The 21,142-nt window shown below is 42.5% G+C and overlaps 1 protein-coding gene across 15 annotated transcripts in view; it reads left to right on the top strand.

Annotated features, from left to right (window-relative positions):
* The window catches only part of CASK (calcium/calmodulin dependent serine protein kinase), a 486,621-nt gene that overhangs the window by 263,405 nt on the left and 202,074 nt on the right, over nucleotides 1-21,142 (top strand). For all 15 annotated transcript variants that reach the window (XM_077480904.1, XM_077480896.1, XM_077480902.1 and 12 more), the window contains exons 8-9: nucleotides 908-1,030; nucleotides 11,322-11,405. In XM_077480904.1, the coding sequence (XP_077337030.1) occupies nucleotides 908-1,030; nucleotides 11,322-11,405 (207 nt within the window). The remainder of the gene's footprint in view (nucleotides 1-907; nucleotides 1,031-11,321; nucleotides 11,406-21,142) is intronic.

Genomic DNA, 21,142 nt, shown 5'->3' with positions numbered 1-21,142 from the left:
ATTTCTTGAGATCAATGATGCTTAAATGCCTAAGCCATAGAAATATCATGTGTCAGTTGATATCAAAGCTGAGTAATTTGCATATGTGAATATGTTTTTTATAACTTTTGTTAATGGACTTAAGAGACTTTTATTTGGTACCTTATTTTATTAATTTCCCTGCTTTTTTATTTTTTTTATTTAATAATGCAGCTGTATGTGACAGTTACACTATTAAAAAAGATGGTACCATAGATGATGTTTATCTGCAGGCTAAAGACTTTCATTTACAATGGATCCTCCAGCATGCATCTGATCACTGTTAGCCCTTGTACACACGGTCGGACATTCCGATGGACAATGTCCGATAGGACCGTGTTGTCGGATAATCCGACAGTGTGTGGGCTCCATCGGACTGTTTCCGTCGGAGTATCCGACAGATCAAGTTTTCCAGCTGGGCTATAAAATTTTCCGACATGATCCCATCGGACTTTGTCCGATCATGTGTAGAGAATTCCGATCAAAGTGCCACGCATGCTCAGATCAAATTCCTAGACCAAAGCTATTGGCTACTAGCCTGAACGTAGTCCCGTCCTAACGAAATAACGCCATCACGTTAAGTGCGATCGGATTTTCTGACAACTTTGTCCGACTGTGTGTATGCAACAGTTTTGGACAAAATCCGTCAAACAAAATCTGATGGATTTGCTTGTCGGAATGTCCCACCGTGTGTACAAGGACTTAGAGCTGTTCAAAAACCACTTTGAGAGTCATGTTAAGTGTCTGCTGCTTGCTGTCAAATGTGAAGTAATTTAAGATAAACTAGGCACAGTGCATCATACTGTGGTACATTTAAAAATTAACTTTGTGTGTGAAGGGTTTACTTTGATTGGGCTTTAAACAGGTTCTGTTCTATCCAATCATTTAGATGAATCCCAGACAATGGAGCCATATATCTGAAAGTGCCAAAGACCTGGTGCGCCGCATGCTCATGCTGGACCCTGCTGAAAGAATAACAGTCTACGAGGCACTCAATCACCCATGGCTGAAGGTAAGAATATGACACTATTATTATGTGTAGTAGCAGATGATGAGTAACATTCTCTAGAGTTCACTTATGACCAACACATGGAATTTGATTTCCTCACAAAGGCTTGGGTTGGATTTTTTCGTAAATAAAATGACAAACTTCCTGTAGGAGTCTGTAAGCATAACAGAAGGTGTAAAAAAAAAAGGCTGAATTCCAAGGATCAGTTTGTGAAGGGCTTTGCAAATGCCCAAAGTGATTGAGGTCTGATTGTTAAACTCAATATAGCTGTATAACAGTTGAAGTGTATGGCAGAGGTAACTATCAGCGCCCTTGTGAATGTATGGCCCACTGAGTTATTAGATCTCTGTGTTCTACTCATACTGCATTAACGTTGAACTCCACCTCTACTTTCATTCTTGCACAGTTGTACAGGCTACTGTCCGGCACTAAAAAAGCTTAGTCTGGTTTCTCTGCACAATGTGATTTTTTTTTTTTAGTGTGCGTTAGAAGCTTCAGCAAGTAAGATTGAGCCCATCTAATTTCCTAGCTGGAGGAACGCCTGCATCAAGTCCATTCCTCCCTAGTCTGTCTATAACCCACCTATTTCATTCATGGATTTAACTCTTTCAATAATGGAGTCTCGGCATCATATCTGAACTTTGCAAATGCAGTTTGTCAAGGAACTCGGGTTCACTTGAATAACTGTGTTCATATGTAATATGTTCTGTTCATTACATATATGGATTCTGCCTCTTACTGAGTGGCATATGAAAATGCTAGTTGTCTGACTATACCAGACACCAATGCTTTTGCATCACTAATATGCCATAACAGTTATACACGTGAAGTCAGATACAAGTCAGAACTTCTGATCTGCATTCTTGTCATTTTAAAGTATTTAAAAAAAAAAGTTTGCTTTTAACATTTGACTTTAAAGTGAATAGACTTTCCCAAATAAAAAAAATAAAAATAAAAAAACACATTCTCAGTTAGAAATTAGTTTTGTCGAGAAACTTTCTAGCCTACTACTTTGAATTTTCTTGTCAGTGTTTAAAGCTGGCCATACACATATAGATTTTTTTTGTCCATTCAGTCCGCTGGCTGAATAATCCCCCCCCCCCCCCCCAAAAAAAAGGATAGATGAATCTCCTGTTTCCACTATTGTATTTTACCATCATGCTCCACCAGCGGTCAAAAGCCCAAACAGTGTCTACATCTGACTGGATGCAGGTGCTGTTCAGCTGAAGATTTTCATCCAGCTGCTGTAGTTTTTCAGTTGAGAAATGTCAGTCAGGAGGCGGCCGAGAGGGCCACCTACTTGAGTGAATTTTGGCTGAGTATTTTCAGCTTAAGTATCACTTAAACTCCAAACTTGTTGCATTAATTGCTAATGTGGTAAAATACTACTGCTATGATGTGTGCCTCACTTTTCTGAAATTGAAAAACCATCTGGAGAAATTCGAACTACTAGGCAGTGACAGTCTCTTCTTCACATGCAGAAAGCAACGTCTAACCCCAGTGCTGTCAAAATACTTTAACAATAACTGCAGCTGTTTGGCTGCAGTCACTGTTCGGCCGAGAATTTTCTGCCGTTAGGTTTTTCAATTGAAAGCTGGCTAGCCAGGTGCTGCTAGCATGGTTAAGGCTAGGATTTAGGCCGGTTCACATAAATCGGCTGAATTCTAAAGTGTGTATGACCAGCTGAAAGACAGACCACTGGAGAAAGTCACCACTGACCTGGAAGATAAACTACAATCTGTTTACAAAAGATTACAGAGACTTCTAATTAACTAAACAAAGAAAAAGCTTCAAAGACTCAGCCACACAAAAAGCCAAACTGTGTTTCCAACCTCTCCTCATACAAATCTACATAAACAAAAATAACTGTAATGTCAAAAGGATGCCAATTCTGCCAGAAAAATCAAGCTATGCATGGTCACTTGGAGGAAGTCTTTTGAAAACTACAGCTTAAAAAAAATATTCCTATGACATGACAAACCACAACTTCAAACCAAAGAACAATTCTAGGACTGCAGTAGAATACAAAGGGATAACTGTTTCCCTTGCAGATGTACCAAGATCCCATAAACAAAATTTTGGCCAAAAAGAACATGAAACGTTTGGGACTTTTTAGATACTTATTTTGGTTGTCGAAAAACTAAAAAATGTCATACATTTTTGTTAAAAGCCTCTAAAAACCTAGAATATACAATTTTAGTTCATACAAATTGCAATGCTTACAGAGATGTTTCTTTGACTGGGAGGAAAATTTAGATACTCAAATTTTCTCTTTCGCTTTCCTATAGAATCTACCAGATGTTCTATATAGCAAGCTGGATCCCTCCCTTGGATCTGTTTGTATCAACTGTCTTTGAAGATATTATTGGTTGGCAGGAAGACAGAAAAAACTGAAACTTCCTTTACACCTTTTCAAAGAGCTCTTAAAGTGGTTGTAAACCTATGGGGGGGGGGAAGCAACCTGCAAGGCAAAGGCATAATGAGCTAGTATGCATAGCGGTCCTCCGTCTTCATGTCTGCCGTTGCCATGGATCCCTGAGTGACTTCTGGGTCTCGCTGCTCCGGCGCTGTGATCCGCCGGAGCAGCGATGACGTCACTCCCGCGCATGCACACGGGAGCTGACACTCGCGGCATATCCCCACAATCTGCAGCCTGCCCAGAGCGCCTGTCTATGGTACATGCGCCATAGACAGCAGTGGCTGTCTTTTTGTAACTATCTCCTAAACCGTATAGGTTTAGGAGATATTTCTTGGACCTACAGGTAAGCCTTAATCTAGGCTTACCTGTAGGTCAAAGTGGTTTGTAATGGTTTACAACCACTTTGAAGTATGACAGTTATTACTGTCTGTGCCCCATTAGGGAGACCCACCCTCTTTATTTGTCCTGTTTACCATTGTCATTGAATGTAAAAGAACATCCCAAATTGTGGGTTGTTCCCAGAAAAGTAATTAAGGAGAAATCTTCCAATAGGGACACTAGTCCTTGTGGCCTGGGGGTCCCCAAGGGATTCCCTCAATTTTCAGGGATTTCCTCCCACTTCCTGTTTTGATTATGGGAAGTGAAGGGAAATCGCTTCAATGTGACACAGGTGGAAAACAATAAACTGACAGGGGTTATAACCCTCCCTTACTCTATCCAAAATGAAATTAAAGCATTTTGCCTATGGTTCTACTTTATTTTATAGAAAATAGGGGTTGCGCTGGAGTGCCTTCACAGTATAGCACTCACACGGCCCAAAGACTTTCAAAGATCCGTTTCACCCTCCAACTTGAAAAACGAATTAAAGGGCCCCCCTGCCATATTCTCCACCACTTTTCTCAATCTCCTGCAATCAAAAAGCTAGTCCATTTCTATAATTGATCCACACCAGCAAACCATTTATAACAACCCATTAGGAGAATCTAATGTTGAGAAGTGGGAAAAAAGTTTTTACCACTTCCAAACTCCTCCATGGCTACAGGTAAGATCCTTGTCAAAGAAGTCTGGCAAGGTACCCAATTTAATCTTCTTCACAGGGCATTTGTTTCCTATTTTTCAACTACCTCTACCTGTTCCTTTAAGCATGTCTCTATCTAGTTGTCCAAAATGTGAGCACATTGTCTTTGGATAGATCCAAAGACGACTACAGTACTTTTCAGGTTGCGAGTTCTTATATTCTCTGTGTTCTTGAATGCACTCCTCCCAGAGATCTTTTGCTTATTCTTTTTATTTAGCTGTGAAACACAATAACCTCCAGCTGCAGGAAAAATATTGAGAAAATGTTCTCAATTGCTACATATTTGTCTGCTTACAGCAAAACGTTGCATTATGTGGGCTGGATAGCACCGCAACCTCTAACTCAACATGAAGTAAAAAAGGACCTTAAACAGTTTCTTTATGAAAATTTTGAAAAATTTCAGGCATCTTCAGGCAAGCATGTGAAGAAACAGTGTATGAACATGTAATGCATAACATAACAAAAAAACTGTTACCAGGACCATAGAGGACCAAGCTAGGTATTGGGTAGATATCACGGGCTATAATACTCTACTCCTTGGAGAACAGTAATGTGTAATGATAGCCTTCATATCAAGAATTAAGGGAGAAAAGGAGGAAACAAAGAGAGAGAAAAGGTGAACAGCCCCAGGAGAGGGCGAGCACCACGGACACAGAACCCATGCACGCAAGTTTTAAAGTTGACCATAGCTAGTCGGGCAGGGACAGGAACAAATAACTTATCCACGGTTCCCAGATTTTCAAGAATTTTGAATGCGAGTCCCTTTAATATACTGGTCATCTGCTCATTAACCATCAGAGTGGTCATTCTGTTTTTCACCCCCCTTGAAGGTAACGGCTAGGGTCTTCCAGGCATGGGTGATGGTTCTCTAGGCAGGAATAAAAAGGTATGAGGCCAATGTCTGGGGTGCAAAGAGGCCTGGTATAGGGCAATGCACGAGAGCCAGCCGGACATCCTTTTCGGACCATCACATGGAATTAAAGTCTGCAATAGGCCAAAGACTCTGGATCAGAAGCCGATCAGGACCACCATATATGTAGGACATCACCACGCTGACCACAATTCTGAAAAACATCCATCACTGCTTCCAGGATAAGCATGGGCAAGCCTAGCCGGGACCCAGTACCACTGCAGGAGCACTTTATAAGCAGCCTCGAGGGTGGCAATGTTGAATGAACATTTTGCTATTTTTCAGGCTTTACTCCAGTCCTCCCCCTTAATACTCGTTTCAAGATCTTGTTCCCTTATGTCACATAGGAAAGGGTTGCTAAAGATGATCTACCATTATGAGAGGTGTAAAGCGACGAGATTTGACCAGGGGACCCCGGGGAGTGTAGTATGCTCAAATACATCTTGCGAAAAGGAAAGGTGGATTGCCGGCGAAGAGACCTAATCCAATTTCCTAATTGCCGATAATGGAAGTGCTCCTGCCTGGGGATCTCTTAGGTCTCCTGAGGGGACTCCCACAACGGAAACGAGTGCGCAGTTAAGAAGTGATGTACCCCCGTAAAGCCGTGGGAGACTCACAAGGAGAAGGAATGAGGTTGTGCCAGTCCCGGAAGAAAAAGGGGATTATTAGTGATTGGTAAAAGAGGTAAGAAAAGAGACATCAAGTTTCTGGCATATCGAACTGAATCCCACAACTTCAGGCTGTGCAGCATATGGGGCTTAGCGTTAAGGGACATAGTTTATGGGGAAGCCAGAGTAACGCTTGTAAAATCGTGGTGCAATTGGGTAGTTCCAAGCGCACCCATGAGATGTCAGAGGTGGCATATAACATGGACAGTTGAGAGATTTGAGTTGCCCAATAATACCTGACCATGTTGGGAGCTACCAGGCCACCCTGCAATCTGGGAGTAAAGCGTCGTAATGGGGACTTATCTGGGTCGCTTATGAGCCCAGATAAAACTGAAGGATTCTGTTCTGTAATAGGCGTAGAAAAAAGGAAGAAACATGTATGGGCATTGTCCGAAAGAAATAGAGGACTTTAGGCAGGATTGTCATTTTGACAGCATGGATCTGTTTTTTATTTTATACCTTGTGATTTGGTTTCTCATGTACATAATTTTACATATATATATATATAATATATATATAAAAAAGGTCAATGTGATCATGCCTTGACATGTTGATTGCTTAGCGCTGCCCTTGGGAATGGTGCAGAAGTAGAATTTTACCAGATCATGTTTCTACCCATGACATTTTCTACTTGACTTTGTAAGAAAATAGGAAAACCTAAAAACATATAGATGAAAAAGATGGCCTCCTTTGGCTACATTGATGATATTTTGATTATCTGGACTGCCAGTGAGCAGTATCTTTTCCACTTTCACAGAAACTACAACAACTTCTTTCTTGCGCTACAACTTAAACCAATTACAAATAGAAACAAACCTCTGACTGCTGCAATACATACCAACGGTACATGTTTGCAGAAATCTATCTACAGGAGACCCACAGACTGTCCCATATAGTTCAAGCATGGCCACTTTCATCCCAGGCACATACTGTAAAAGAATATGTCCTGTATTGGCAATCCATAAGATATAATCAGATCTGTTCAGACACCACAGAAATGCTCAACTGAAATGCCTACAATGCACACCTGGAAGTTCTAAGATTACGGAGCGCCTGCTTCTGCACAAAAATGAAAGACTGATAAATATTCCTGGGACCACCTCCACTAACATATCAACCATCCAAATCAAAGAGCGGTTTCCTACACAGCCCCGTGCTCAATGGACATCTCACTGCAGACGTGAAACCTGCACACTTATCCACAGCACTGAAAGGGTACAGCAAGAGTACAGAAAATTTGGTATTTTAGCTGCAGATGTGTTGTATCTGATATTGTGTACAAAATGGCCTACATTACTCTGTCAGGGAGAAGGGTCAAACCCTCTGCCAACAAACCTTCAAAGATTGACAGCAACGAAACATGTTCACGGAGCAATCAATTTCTGCAGCATAGACCACAGCATAAAGAATCTAAAAATTGTGGCAGTAGTGGGGAACTTCTAATCTAGGAAAGAGAGGCTACAATGGGAATGTAAATTCATACAAATATTCAGAACTCTAGCTGATGGACTAATTAAGGGCAGAAATTGAATGTGCCTCCATGATTTTAACTAAAACAAACATTAAAGGCTCATTTAAAAAAAGTCATACTTACCTGCTCTCTGCAGTGGTTTTGCACAAAGTAGCCTGAATCCTGTTTTTGGGTCCTCCACCAGCACTCCTGGCACTCCTCTTCAGCCAGTTCCCCCAATAGCAAGCCACTTGCTCTGAGTGATCTAGTGTGTGCGTATCCATAAGACACATAAAGCCGTGGCTCAGCCCCCCACTCCCTCCGCATTGGTTTACTGGTTGTGATTGACAGTAGCAGGAACCAATGGCTTCCTCTGCGTCTCAGCAAATGAGGAATGAGAGACCCGGGAGAATTTCAGCTCTCATGCACATCGATGGATCGAAAGGGAGCTCAGGTGAGTATTAGGGGGGTCACTGCAACACCAAAGGTTTTTTACTTCATGCTTTGAATGCATGAAGGTTGCTGGTTGTTTTTTTTTTTTTCCCCAAGCCTTTAATCAGAGGTATCTGGACACATCAAAATGATTCACATGGTGGTGAGTTGGCCTGGACGCTTTTTTTCCCCAAGTCAGCCCAGTAACACTCTTAAGCTCTGATTACTAAAGCTATATGCTAACGTTTTATAATAACTATTGCTATTCAGTTGTATCAAGAAAAACAGTTGCATTTCATTAATGGTTGTATTTTATCCCTGGTGTAGTGCAATAATACACTCCATACAGTGATATAAAATGCAATCTCCTTGCCATTGCTTCAGTACAAAAGTAGTGATTATGTACAGTGATGTGTGATCCGTCTTCAGTAAATCAAATCCAGCATTCAGTGTCCAGAGTTATGTTACACAAACTTTCATTGTGTTTGTACTTTAAAACTCCACACGTGGTATTCCCATATACCTAGTGACTCTCCAAACTACTCACCTTTAAATAAAAACTATAGGAGATCACTTGTATACACTATAACAATCTGGCGCAATGCTTCAGGGCTAGCAGGACTCCAAAAGATTAACCACTAGCCAGTCTCATTTCTGTCTTCAAAGCTCAAAGGAGTTGTTCTGGACAGGGGACTTGCAATATTATTACAAACCGGAGAGTTCTACATGAGAAGAAAAGTAAGCCCACCATAGGTAATCTACTGTATTCCACGTGAGAAGAAATCAGGTCCACTATAAATGACAAAGCTCAAATGTTTCAGCACTTCCAGAGTGCATATGATCACCACCACCAAGAGTGGATGTGTTCTTACCAGCTAATATTGACCCTCTGAAAAGAGAGGTCAAAAGGTGCCTGTGTACAATATGTTACAAAGGAGTCTCCTTCCGCCTCCAACCTCAAGGGTAGATCCAGCAATGTACTACTGATTCGCATTCACGTTGCCATGAACGCTGAAAGAAAACAAATGTGCTCCACATAGTGTAAATTTTAAATAAATTTCACTCCTGTTGCCACTTCCAGCAATGTCTATTTTCTACTTCCTAGAGGATGCGAATTTCACTTTCACTATGTGGAGCACATGTTTCCTTTGAGCGTTCATGGTAGCGTGGATGCAGAGGTGGATGGAGACTCCTTTTGGAATATATTGTACACAGGCACCTTTTGACCTCTATTTTCAGAGGGTCAAAAATAGCTGGTAAGCACATATCTACCCTTGATGGTGGAAAGTTTAAGCTTTCTCATTTATACGGACCTGATTTCTTCTCACGTGGTCTATTACATTTTTACTTTTCTTATGTAGAACTCACCAGTTTATTATATGGTTATGTATCACTGTAAAAATACTTTTTGCCTTTATTTGCCCTCATGAGCTTTCATATTGTATGTTCACGCAACAGGTGTATTCTAGCATTGACTCAACTATGATAAATATCCCATGGTACTATTGCAGCTTTTAGGCACAGTTATGTTTTGGTTATTACAGCATGGTATAGAGTTTTTTTTTTTTTTCTAATATTACAAGCACTGAGTGCAGAGGAAATGGCTGGCAGCAGCTGCGATTAGAGGCTGGCAGGATGGAGTTGCTGTTCCCGGTACATAATACGCACATAAGAGCTTTGCAGACAATGACTTGGTCCAAATGACAGCCTATAGATCGTAGAAAGCTTTTAATCCAAAACTTGTGCAGATCTTCAGATGAACATCAGGTCAAAAAATCTTAGTGTGTCCAGCTCCAGAAGAATACAGCATGTGCTAAATGGAGACTAACCCTTGAAGGATGGTACTAATTACATAGAGTAGGGGTGTCCAACCTTTTGACCTTCTTGGGCCTCATTGGCAGTAGGGAAAATCATCTTGGGCTGCACATAAATTACGCTAGTAAGCAGTTCCTCCTGCAGCTCTCAGCGGGTAGGTACAGCCACCAGGCCCGTTCACTAAAAGGATAGTAGACTGGTTACTGCCAGTGATATTGCAAACATGCCAGGCCCGGCATCCCTACTAACAAGCATGGGCCGGGCTTGTCTGTGTCCAGATGGACCTGGCCACATGCGACCCACTGGTTGGACACCCCTGACATAGAGCATCCCCTAGCTAGAGTGGGGAAAGAACAAAATGTATTTAAAGGCGAACCAGGCATGTGTAACATCACTGTATGTCATCACTGTTTTTAGTTTTATATTTTAACATAATTTTATAATAGTTTTGTATTGAAGCAATTGCAAAGATATTTCAGTTTATATCACTGTATGTTCAGACAGTATTTGGAGTGTATTATTGCACTGCGGATTGATATTTACTTTATTGGTGTATATATATATATATATATATATATATATATATATATATATATATATATATATATATATATTATTTTTTTTTTTTTTTTTTTTTGCATACACTGTTGCACTTTTAGATTTCCTTTTGTTACACTATTGTATAAGTTGGAGTCACTTTTTTGGTGCTAGCCTTCTAAAAAGTGTTAGCTCGGGGGGGGGGGGGGGGGGGTGCAGTGCAGCTAACCTGCATGAAACCCCCTGAGTTGGCTGCACTTTATCCAAAGCGTAGCTGGACTGCATCGGGGCAGTGTGAAGCTGCTCTAAATCTACTAGCGCATCAAAAACGCTACCCTTTTCACAGGTTGATCATGCTGCTGTCTAGGGATGAGCTTAGGCGTGTTTGCATGGAACACGTGCAGAGCCCGCTAGGAAGTTGGCGCAGCGCTAATCACAGGCAGTGAGACATTGCCCGATCTCTGCAGCAGCACATCAGGGCAATGTCTCACTGCCTGTGATTAGCGATGCGCCGACTTCCTGGCGGGCTCTGCACGTGTTCCATGCAAACATGCCTGAGCTCATCCTTACTGCTGTCTAAGGGTGGCTAAGTTGCTCCAGCATACATACAGTCGAAGAGTAAAAAAAAAAGGAAACTTATGTACATTTGAGGACTGGTAAGCTGCCATATAAAAAAATTTTTGTTTTTGGGTTTGAATACACTAAGTTAGGGGGGTATTACTTTTAACTGCAAACATCCTGCAAAGGTTTGATTTTGAAAAGGGGTCCCTTCAAAGCCATCAGACCAGCATGACTACCAGGCAACTAGCTTCTTCAAGAGAGAAAAACTGGGTCTTACTAATTCGAGTAAAAATGGTGCGTAGTAACCTGTGAAGCTCTTTCTTTGCATAAATCCTCTAAACAACTGTCATGTAAAAACTATTTAGATCTACAGTAAAAATGTTTGATAATTTTTTTCCTAACATAGGTTTTTTTTTTATTATAGGAAAGAGATCGCTATGCATACAAGATACACCTGCCAGAAACTGTAGAACAATTAAGAAAATTTAACGCTAGAAGGAAATTAAAGGTAAACAGAACGATAATTTGTCTCAAATGAAAGTGTTCACATTGACTATTTAAGGATATCTACATTTTCAAAAAAAGACAAAAAAAAACCAACGATTTTCATTATCGATTAGTTGGTCTGCTAATGGCATGCACCATGTTCCCTGCCTTTCAGTCCCGTGTCCGTCCGAGTGTTACAATCCCCTGTGTAAAAGGCCGGCGCCGCTGTATACCTCTCATACCTCGGCAGCACTCCTGCCTCCTCCTCTTCTGGAGTGCCCTGTTGGAGAGCTGCTGTCCCTGAGAGCACCCGTGCGTGCGCGCTCCCATGTCCTGTTGCCTCTATTGAGACAGACAGCAGGACTCGGCTCGTCCTCACCCCTGCTCCTGCGTCATTAGATTTGATTGTCAGCAGCGGGAGCCAATGGCTGCGCTGCTATCGGGCTATCCAATCAGGACCCGAGACACCAGCTGAAGCTGGTGTGCTCATCCCCATCGGTGGAAAGACCGGGTTCAGGTAAGTAAAAGCGGGGCTCTGGGTGGCTGCTGTATCACAGGTTTTTCCACCTTAATGCATTGAGGTGAAAAGACCTTGGGGGTTTACAGCCCCTTTAATCCAAACGCCTGAACTATTTTATACCTTGTTCTTATATGGTGTGATGTAAATATTGAATTTTTCTTATTAGGTATGGCTAAAGTAGAAATAAATAATTATTTCTCGTCCAATGAGAGGCACAGATGTTTTAAACCTTTGGGTCATACTGCACCTACAGGTGGGTTGGACACTGGCAAATAAAGCTTTATGCCAGCCAAGGATAACCCCTCACTACCAACATACCTCCGGTTTTTAATATGTTGTAGAAGAATGTAATATTTGGGGTGCGCAGCATCCTTTTATCTCTATGTGGGTCTCCATTCTAAGAAGGATGTTAGTATTTTCTGTAGCTCTGCCTTGTTAAAGACTAACCTGTGTTTTACTTGCACTTTTTGTCTTCAGCCAAGACTCTTCTTTACATTTTATTACTGCTAGGGCTTTGACAATTTAATTACAGGTTTGTGAGGCAGTCCTCCTCATTCTGGCCTTTGTAGTAGTACATCCAGACCTTGTTGCACTGGATGTTGCCGGGATAACCATGTGGAAGAGTGGCACACATTTGTTTTCTTTTGTAGCCTGGAAGTGAGTTTTGTGCCCTAGGTTCTGTGTGGGGTGTTCTTTAGACTTTGTTCTAGTGAAAGCTGTGAAGTGCTTTTCAGGTACAAAGTTGCTGGTATTGCTCCACTGCTTCCCCTTTCTCTTAAGACTTATTGAGTAGGTTCTGTTATGCTGAGTATTGAGGAAGTTTCCAGCCTACAGTGACTTTCGTCACCGTAGGCACATGTGACTCTTACCTGCTTCCAGCTGTCCAGGTTTTGTGTATATCCAAGACCTTGCCTTTTACCTTAAACCTATATTACAGGTCCTCATATAGTGCCATCAATTTACACAGCACATTACATATATATTGTACATTCACATCAGTCCCTGCCCTCAAATAACTTACAATCTAAGGCAATGGTTCTCAACTCTTGTACTCAGGACCCACTAACAGGCCAGGTTTGCAAGATTACTGAAATACATCACAGGTGATATCATTTGCTGCTCAGTGATTGCACTATTCTAGTCTGTATCTCCCCAAGGTAATATGTAAAATGGGGCCTGTTAGTGGGTCTTGAGGACAAGAGTTGAGAACCCCTGATCCAAGGTATCTTGCTTTACATAGAGGGGATGTTCCCACTGTACTTCAAGCCCCCAGCTTACGTTTTACTATGGCTTAAAGCATTTGTTACCCCAAAACTTCATATTTCTGATATGTGCCTGCTGTACCATGTACTGGCATGAAAAAGTATCCTGTTCTCTTTGTATGCTTTTTTTATGTGAAAAACCCTGGTATTCCTGACAGTCCTCTGCTTTCCTATTAAAAACTAACCACACTAAGCAGAACACACCATGGTCCGTTCTCTAGCTATGCTGGGAACTCAGTGTGAAGAGACTTGTCCTGACACACACCCGCTGCACAGCCATTCACTGGGCAGCTCAGTGTGCTGCTGCTTTTCCTCCCCCCAGCTCTTATGCTGCTGAGAACAGAGAGAATTTGCCTTTCATTTCTATTTAAAACTGAATAGGTTGTGTAACCCTTTAACCACTTAACAACCGGCCCATAGCCGAATTACGGCTACAGGGCGGTTGTTTAACTCTGGGAGGCCATCATATGACATCCTCCCAGAATTCCACTCGAGAGCATCACGGTAAACGGCCGCTCATTTCGCCGTTTACCACGTGATCGCTCCATCAAATGACGGAGTGATCACTTGTAAACAAACCGGCGTCATGTTATGACGCCGGTTCCTCCCTCCCCCTCTCTGTACCGATCGGTACAGCGGAGGGGGAAGAGATCGGTGTCAGAAGCGCTGTGGGCTGCATCTGCAGTGCCCACATCGCTGCTCACCGAAATTTAACCCCTCAATTCCCTGCCAATACTCTGCAGTACCCGCCAATACTCTGCAGTACAATTCCAGCCAATACCCTGCCAATACTCTGCAATACCCTGCCATAAATTGCCATACCCGGAGATACCCAGCCATACTCTGTGATACCCTGCAATACCCAGCAATAGACATCCCCCCCCCCTCCCGCCGCCCTCCGGTGCTTCTATTGACTCGCCAATACGATCAAAGCCAGAATCTTTTTATTTTTTTTATTTCAGGCTTCCCAGCTTAGAGGTGACATGCGGGGTCTTATTGACCCCATATCTCACTGTAAAGAGGACCTGTCATGCCATATTCCTATTACAAGGGATGTTTACATTCCTCGTAATAGGAATAAAGGTGATCAAAAAAATAATTTTGGGGGAAAAAATGTCAAATTAAAATAAAGTAAAATGAACAATAAGAATTTTTTTTTTTTTAAAGCGCCCCTGTTCCCATGTACTCGCATACAGAAGCAAACGCATACGTAAGTCCCGCCCACATATGAAATTGGTGTTCAAACCACACATGTGAGGTATCACTGCGAACGTTAGAGCGAGAGCAATAATTCTAGCCCTAGGTTTCCTCTGTAACTCAAAACATGTAACCAGTAAAAAAATATTTAAAGCGCCGCCTATGGGGATTTTTAAGTAGCGACGTTTGGCGCCATTCCACGAGCGTGTGCAATTTTGAAGAGTGACATGTTGGGTATCTATTTACTCGGCGTAACTTCATCTTTCACATTATGCAAAAATTGGGCTAACTTTACTGTGTGTGTTTTTTTTTTTTTAAAGCACAAAATTGTTTTTTTTCCCCCAAAAAAAGCATTCGAAAAATTGCTGAGCAAATACCGTGCAAGATAAAAAGTTGCAACGACCACCATTTTATTCTCCAGGGTGTTTGCTAAAAAAACATATAATGTTTTGGGATTCTATGTAATTTTCTAGCAAATGATGATTTTTACATGTAGGAGAGAAATGTCAGAATTGTCCTGGGTGCTCCAGAACGCCTGATGGCGCTCCCTGCTTGTTGGGCCTCTGTATGTGGCCACACTGTGTAAAAGTCTCACACATGTGGTATCGCCGTACTCGGGAGTAATAGCAGAATGTGTTTTGGGGTGTAATTTGTGGTATGCATATGCTATGTGTGAGAAATAAACTGATAATATGACAATTGTGTGGAAAAAATAAAAAGTAAAAAAAATCTTGATTTAGCAAAGAATTGTGGGAAAAAATGACAACTTCAAAAAACTCATCATGCCTCTTACTAAATACCTTGGAATGTCTTCTTTCCAAAAAGGGATCATTTGGGGGGTATTTGTACTTTTCTGGCATGTTGGGGTCTCAAGAATTGAAATTGGTCATCAGTACTTCAGGTGATACATTTTCAGATATTGGCACCATAGCTTGTGGACGCTATAACTTTCACAAAGACCAAATAATATCCACCAATTTGTACTTCTTTTTACCAAAGATATGTAGTAGTATAAATTTTGGCCAAAATTTATGAAGAAAAATTACTAATCTGCTAAATTTTATAACAGAAACAAAGAAAAATTATTATTTTTACAGAATTTTCGGTCTTTTTTTCTTTTATAGCACAAAAAATAATAAACCGAGCAGTGATTACATACCACCAAAAGAAAGCTCCATTTGTGTGAAAAAAGGACAACAATTTCATATAGGTCCAGTGTTGCATGACTGAGTAATTGTCATTCAAAATGTGAGAGCACCGAAAGCTGAAAAGTCTGTTGAAGTCATGGGCTTTCAGTGGTTATATCTAAATGATGCCTGAGGCCACAGACATCATTCAGATATCGGCGTTTTCAGCCGGCGATTCCCTGCACCATAAGAACGATCATAGCGGCTGTTCCGCCACTTGATCGTTCTTCCGGGTGGCAGGAGGGGACGCCGCCGCCCTCCGGCGCTTGTACCGACTCACTGTTTCCATCGGTGAGTCGGTCACAGGATCCACCGGCCCCAGCAAGTTACCATAGAGATTTCCGGCGGACCAGATCGTCCCCGGAGACTCTATGGTCGTTCGGAGGCCAGGCACTATGTTATGACGTCACGCCCGGCCTCTGTATTCAAATTAATGACGCTGATCTGGCTAGAAAGCCAGGATCGTTTTTTTTTTTTTTTTATTATTTATTCTTCCCAGCCTAGAGGTGAGATATGGGGTCTTATTGACCCCATATCTCACTGTAAATATGTCAGATCGTGCCATATTACTATTACAAGGGATGTTTACATTCCTTGTAATAGGAATAAAAGTCATAAATTTTTTTTAAGTGTAAAAAAAAAAAAAAAATTTAAAGCACACCGGTCCCCGTGAGCTCGCACACAGAAGCGAACACATACGCAAGTCCCGCCCACATATGAAAACGGTGTTCAAACCACACATGTGAGGTATCGCCACGAACGTTAGAGCGAGAGCAATAATTCTAGCCCTAGACCTCCTCTGTAACCCAAAATATGTAACCAGTAAAAAAATTTAAAGCGTCACCTATGGGGATTTTTAAATACCAAAGTTTGGCGCCATTCCACGAGCGCGTGCAATTTTGAAGCGTGACATGTTGGGTATCTATTTACTCGGCGTATCCTCCTCTTTCACATTATGCAAAAAAATTGGGCTAACTTTACTGGTTGTTTTTTTGTTTAGTTTTTTAGCATGAAACAGTTTTTTTTCTGAAAAAACGTGTTCGAAAAATTGCTGCGCAAATACCGTGCGAGATAAAAAGTTGCAACAAGCGCCATTGTATTCTCTAGGGTCTTTGCTAAAAAAAACATTTATAATGTTTGAGGGTTCTATGTAATTTTCTAGCAAAAAAATTAGGAATTTTACATGTAGGAGAGAAATGTCAGAGTTGGCCTGGATGCGAAGTGGTTAAGGGTGTTTAAGTGCCCAGTGGTTAAGCCACCCATTGTTTGCTTACTGTGATCGCAGAGGCCACAAGCACAATTCCTCACCTTCTCCTAGAGATACTATACTTACAACATAATTTCGGAGCCACGAGACTCTAACAGATTCTTACCCTTACTTAGATCGCAAAGCAATGAATGTCATAATTTTTTATTTTTTTTTCAAGTCAAGAAGTTCCACATGCAATCCACCAATTGTTATGTTTTTCCTTCAACAAGGAGACATTCTGGCTTCTGTAGATGTCGGATGATGCTTACATTCATGTCCTTATTTTTCCAGTGCATCAGCGTTTCCTTTGCTTTGAGGCACCTGTGCTACCAGTTTGTAGTCCTGCCCTTTGGTCTCTCATTCACACCTCAGTTATTCAGAAAGCTGCTGGTTTCAGTATTCGTATTATACTTACCGTATATACTCGAGTATAAGCCGAGATTTTCAGCCTCTTTTTTGAGGCTGAAAGTGCCCCCCTCGGCTTATACTCGAGTCATCGCCGTCTGTCTGCCCGAACAGCGTGTCGAGCAGACAGACAGCGGCCATTCTAACTTTCAAAAGCCGCGCCTCCCTGTCTGTGATAGGCGGAACACAATTTCCCAGCAGTCTGTGTTCCGCCTATCACGGACATCCGCTCATCATCATACTACGGACGAGGATAAGAGGATGTCCGTGATAGGCGGAACACAGACTGCTGGGAAATTGTGTTCCGCCTATCACAGACAGGGAGGCGCGGCATTTGAACAGGGGAATGGGCGCCGACGAAGAGCGGTGATCCTGGGACGGGACCGGACGGAGGCTCGGCTCGGGACGGGACGGGACCGGACGGAGTCTCGGGACGGGACGGGACCGGACGGAGGCTCGGGACGGGACGGGACCAGACGGAGGCTCGGGACGGGACCGGACGGAGGCTCGGGACACAGGTAGGCTGGACACACAAGGCCACACACACACATTATGTGCCATCTGCATACTTTGATCACTACCACACCTGTTTGGCAAGTGCTGCTGACATTCCTACTTCCTCCAGTTCCACAGTCCACTGCCTTAATGTCCCAGGAACTCTCAACTTCATGCATCCTCCCCCTATGCAATGCTTTATTTGCATGTTCTCTCTTTTAGGGAATGTAGAAAATGTACACACACACACACACACACACACACACACACACACACACACACACACACACACACACACACACACACACACACACACACACACACACACACACACACACACAGGATGGACACACACAGGGATGGATGGACACACACACACACACAGGGATGGATGGATGGACACACACACACACAGGGATGGATGGATGGACACACACACACACAGGGATGGATGGACACACACACAGGGATGGATGGACACACACACACACAGGGATGGATGGACACACACACACACAGGGATGGATGGACACACACACACACAGGGATGGATGGACACACACACACACAGGGATGGATGGACACACACACACACAGGGATGGATGGACACACACACACAGGGATGGACAGGCATATCTCACCCTCGGCTTATACACGAGTCAATAGGTTTCCCAGTTTTTTGGGGGTAAATTGGGGGCCTCGGCTTATACTCGGGTCGGCCTATACTCGAGTATATACGGTAGATGGTTACCTGTTGACGGAGGACTTGGGTGTGTCAGATAAACTTGTATACATTGTCCAGATGTTGAAGGTATTTGAATGGGTCCTGAAATCGTCACTGGAGCTGACTCATTCTGAAGTGTTGCTTCCATAACAGAGACACTCCTGTCTCGGATTCTAGGTCTTCATTTCAGGAGTCGTTCAGCTCTTTTCCATTAAAGTTCTATACCTGATGGTAGCTTTCTTCTAGACAATTCTGTTTACCCGGTTTTACTACAGACTTCTGCAAGGCAACATTCTGTCGTTGTGAGAAAGGTCAATCAAGTCTTTGGACAATTTTGGAGCCAAGGACCATGTTATCCCTTATTTGATTGTTCAGGAATCTGGCTCTGGAATTGGAAGTCCTTCCTTCCCATCTTGAAGGAACCTCATGATTGAGTCCGGTGGAGGGGTCTTGGGCACCTGGTCAGTGCAGGGGACTTAGTCCTTGGAGTCTTGTCTCATGATAACATCTTATAAACTGAGGCAATTTGCCTTTTGCAGTGTTAGTGCATCCTGCTGGGGATGGCGTACATCAATCTTCAGGGAGAAGCTTTGACAAAGGGGGCGGTACAGTTTATCCTGTCGTGGCCAGAATTAAATTTTTCCGCTTTGTAACCTCTCTACATTTCAGGTATTGCCAATTAAGACAGATTTCCTCAGTCAGCAGTGCTTGAACTCGGGGGGAATGGTCCCTTCACCAGTGCTTTGGGTTTTAAAGTGCATTTTCACAAACTGTGAATTTTGCCACGTGTGCGCAAAATGGCAGTGGAAGGGTTAAGTGTTGCATACTTGTTTTTCTAAATTGTAGAATGTTGACGTTGTTCTTATTTGCTTTTATTTAGTCTTTTTAAAGTGGTTGTAAACCACAGATATGAAATATGAACAAAGTATATCCCTCTATAGTGTGTACTTATATCAATTAAAGAGGAAGTAAACCCATCAGGGTTTACTTCCTCTTTGATTCCCTGCGAAGGTAAAGCATAATGGACTACTATGCATCGCATAGTAGTCCATTATGTGTCGCTTACCTGACACAGGAGCCAGCGACGTCACCGCTGTCCCCTTGTGTACGGAGCCTCCATCTTCTTGGTGGGTGTCGCTGCTCCGGCGCTGTCATTCGGAGCCGGGATGATGTCACTCCCGTGCATGCACACGGGAGCCGCCACTCGCGGCATATCGCCGTTGATAGTGGAGCGATCAGTGCGCCTGCCCGCCGCTGTCTACGGCGCAAGCGCCGTAGACAGCAGTGCCTGTCTTTTGGAAAATATCTCCTAAACCGTGTAGGTTTAGGAGATATTTCTTGGACCTACAGTTAAGCCTTAATCTAGCCTTACCTGTAGGTCAAAGTGGTTTGTAAGGGTTTACAACCACTTTAAGAGCACGAAGTGTCATTTCTCTCTGCTGCTTCGTTCCTCTTCTATCAGCACGAATCCCTTCTGACATGTTTTCCTGACACTAAGAGAAAAAAGGTGCCAGGAGGGTCCTCCTGCACACAGCTTCGAATTGACATCCTCAGCCCTGTTCCTGTGTGCAGGAGTGTCCCTTTCCTCTAATTTAGTTCTCAGAGCTCTCTTTACTAAGCTCTTTAGTGTTTCATTTCAGCTCACTGTCCCATTTTCTTAAAGCTCAGACAAGCTATATAAATTCTGAATTAATGTAGAGGAGAGGGCTGCAGATAAACAGGTACAATTTATGCAGGAGGATTTGTTTTATCTCTGTATCACCTGAGGCCAGTCATTTCACTGGTTATATGTAATATTTTTCAATCATTTTAAAGCTAGCAATTTTAGATCTAACTGACCATATCTTAAAGAGATTGTAAACCCTTGTGTTTTTTCACCTTAATGCATCCTATGCAATAAGGTGAAAAACTTTCTGTCATGCAGCAGCCCCCCAGACCTCCCGTTTTACTTACCTGAACCCGTTCTTTCTTGCTTCAGGGATGAGCACACCAGCTCTAGCCGGTGTCTGGTGTCCTGATTGGATAGATTTATAGCAGTGCAGCCAATGGCTCCCACTGCTGTCAATCAAATCCAATGACGCAAGGGGTGGGGACAAGTCCTGCTGTCTGTGTCAATAGACACAGCAGCAGTACATGGGAGAGCGCCCGCACTTGTGTCCCGAAGGATAGCACCCTTTAAATGTAGTGGCTTTGTCTAAAACAGCAAAAATCCATCTGATTGTGACAAAATTACATTTATTATATTGTAAATCAACCTCTATAGCATGTCTTGTTTTTGACGGTGGAGATATTCTAAATCTGTCACTGCAGTTATATCTTCCTGGTAATTTTTTTAATTGATGATTGATTCACCTAGGAGTATCACATTCACCAATAAGCCCTTGGGAATTTCTAGTGTGTTGTCAGACCACATTATTTGTTTGTTCAAACAACAAGATTACAGATGATGGCAATAGATGGATCAAATCTCAGGTGGTTCATCGTGAACTGGACAAATTTCAATCCATATATGGGCAGGCTGGATGTATTGAAGTTGATCCATCAATTGACTTTTTGCCCAATCACTGACAGCAGCTATAGCCACCAGCAGTGATCATTGTATTCTGCCGGTGGGGAAGGCTACCTACATTTCCGACCGGCTGAACACAATAGCGTTGTGGGAGGTATTCGGCCATTAACAGGGAGTATGTTGATGGGGGAATCTGAGCAATTTGCATAT

The sequence above is a fragment of the Lithobates pipiens genome, unplaced genomic scaffold (assembly GCF_037356315.1).
Source record: "Lithobates pipiens isolate NorthernLeopardFrog02 unplaced genomic scaffold, aLitPip1_a1.2 Scaffold_16, whole genome shotgun sequence".
In the NCBI taxonomy this organism is placed as follows: domain Eukaryota; kingdom Metazoa; phylum Chordata; class Amphibia; order Anura; family Ranidae; genus Lithobates; species Lithobates pipiens.
The sequence above is the reverse complement of the archived record's forward strand: the minus strand, read 5'-3'. Positions and strand labels throughout refer to the sequence as shown.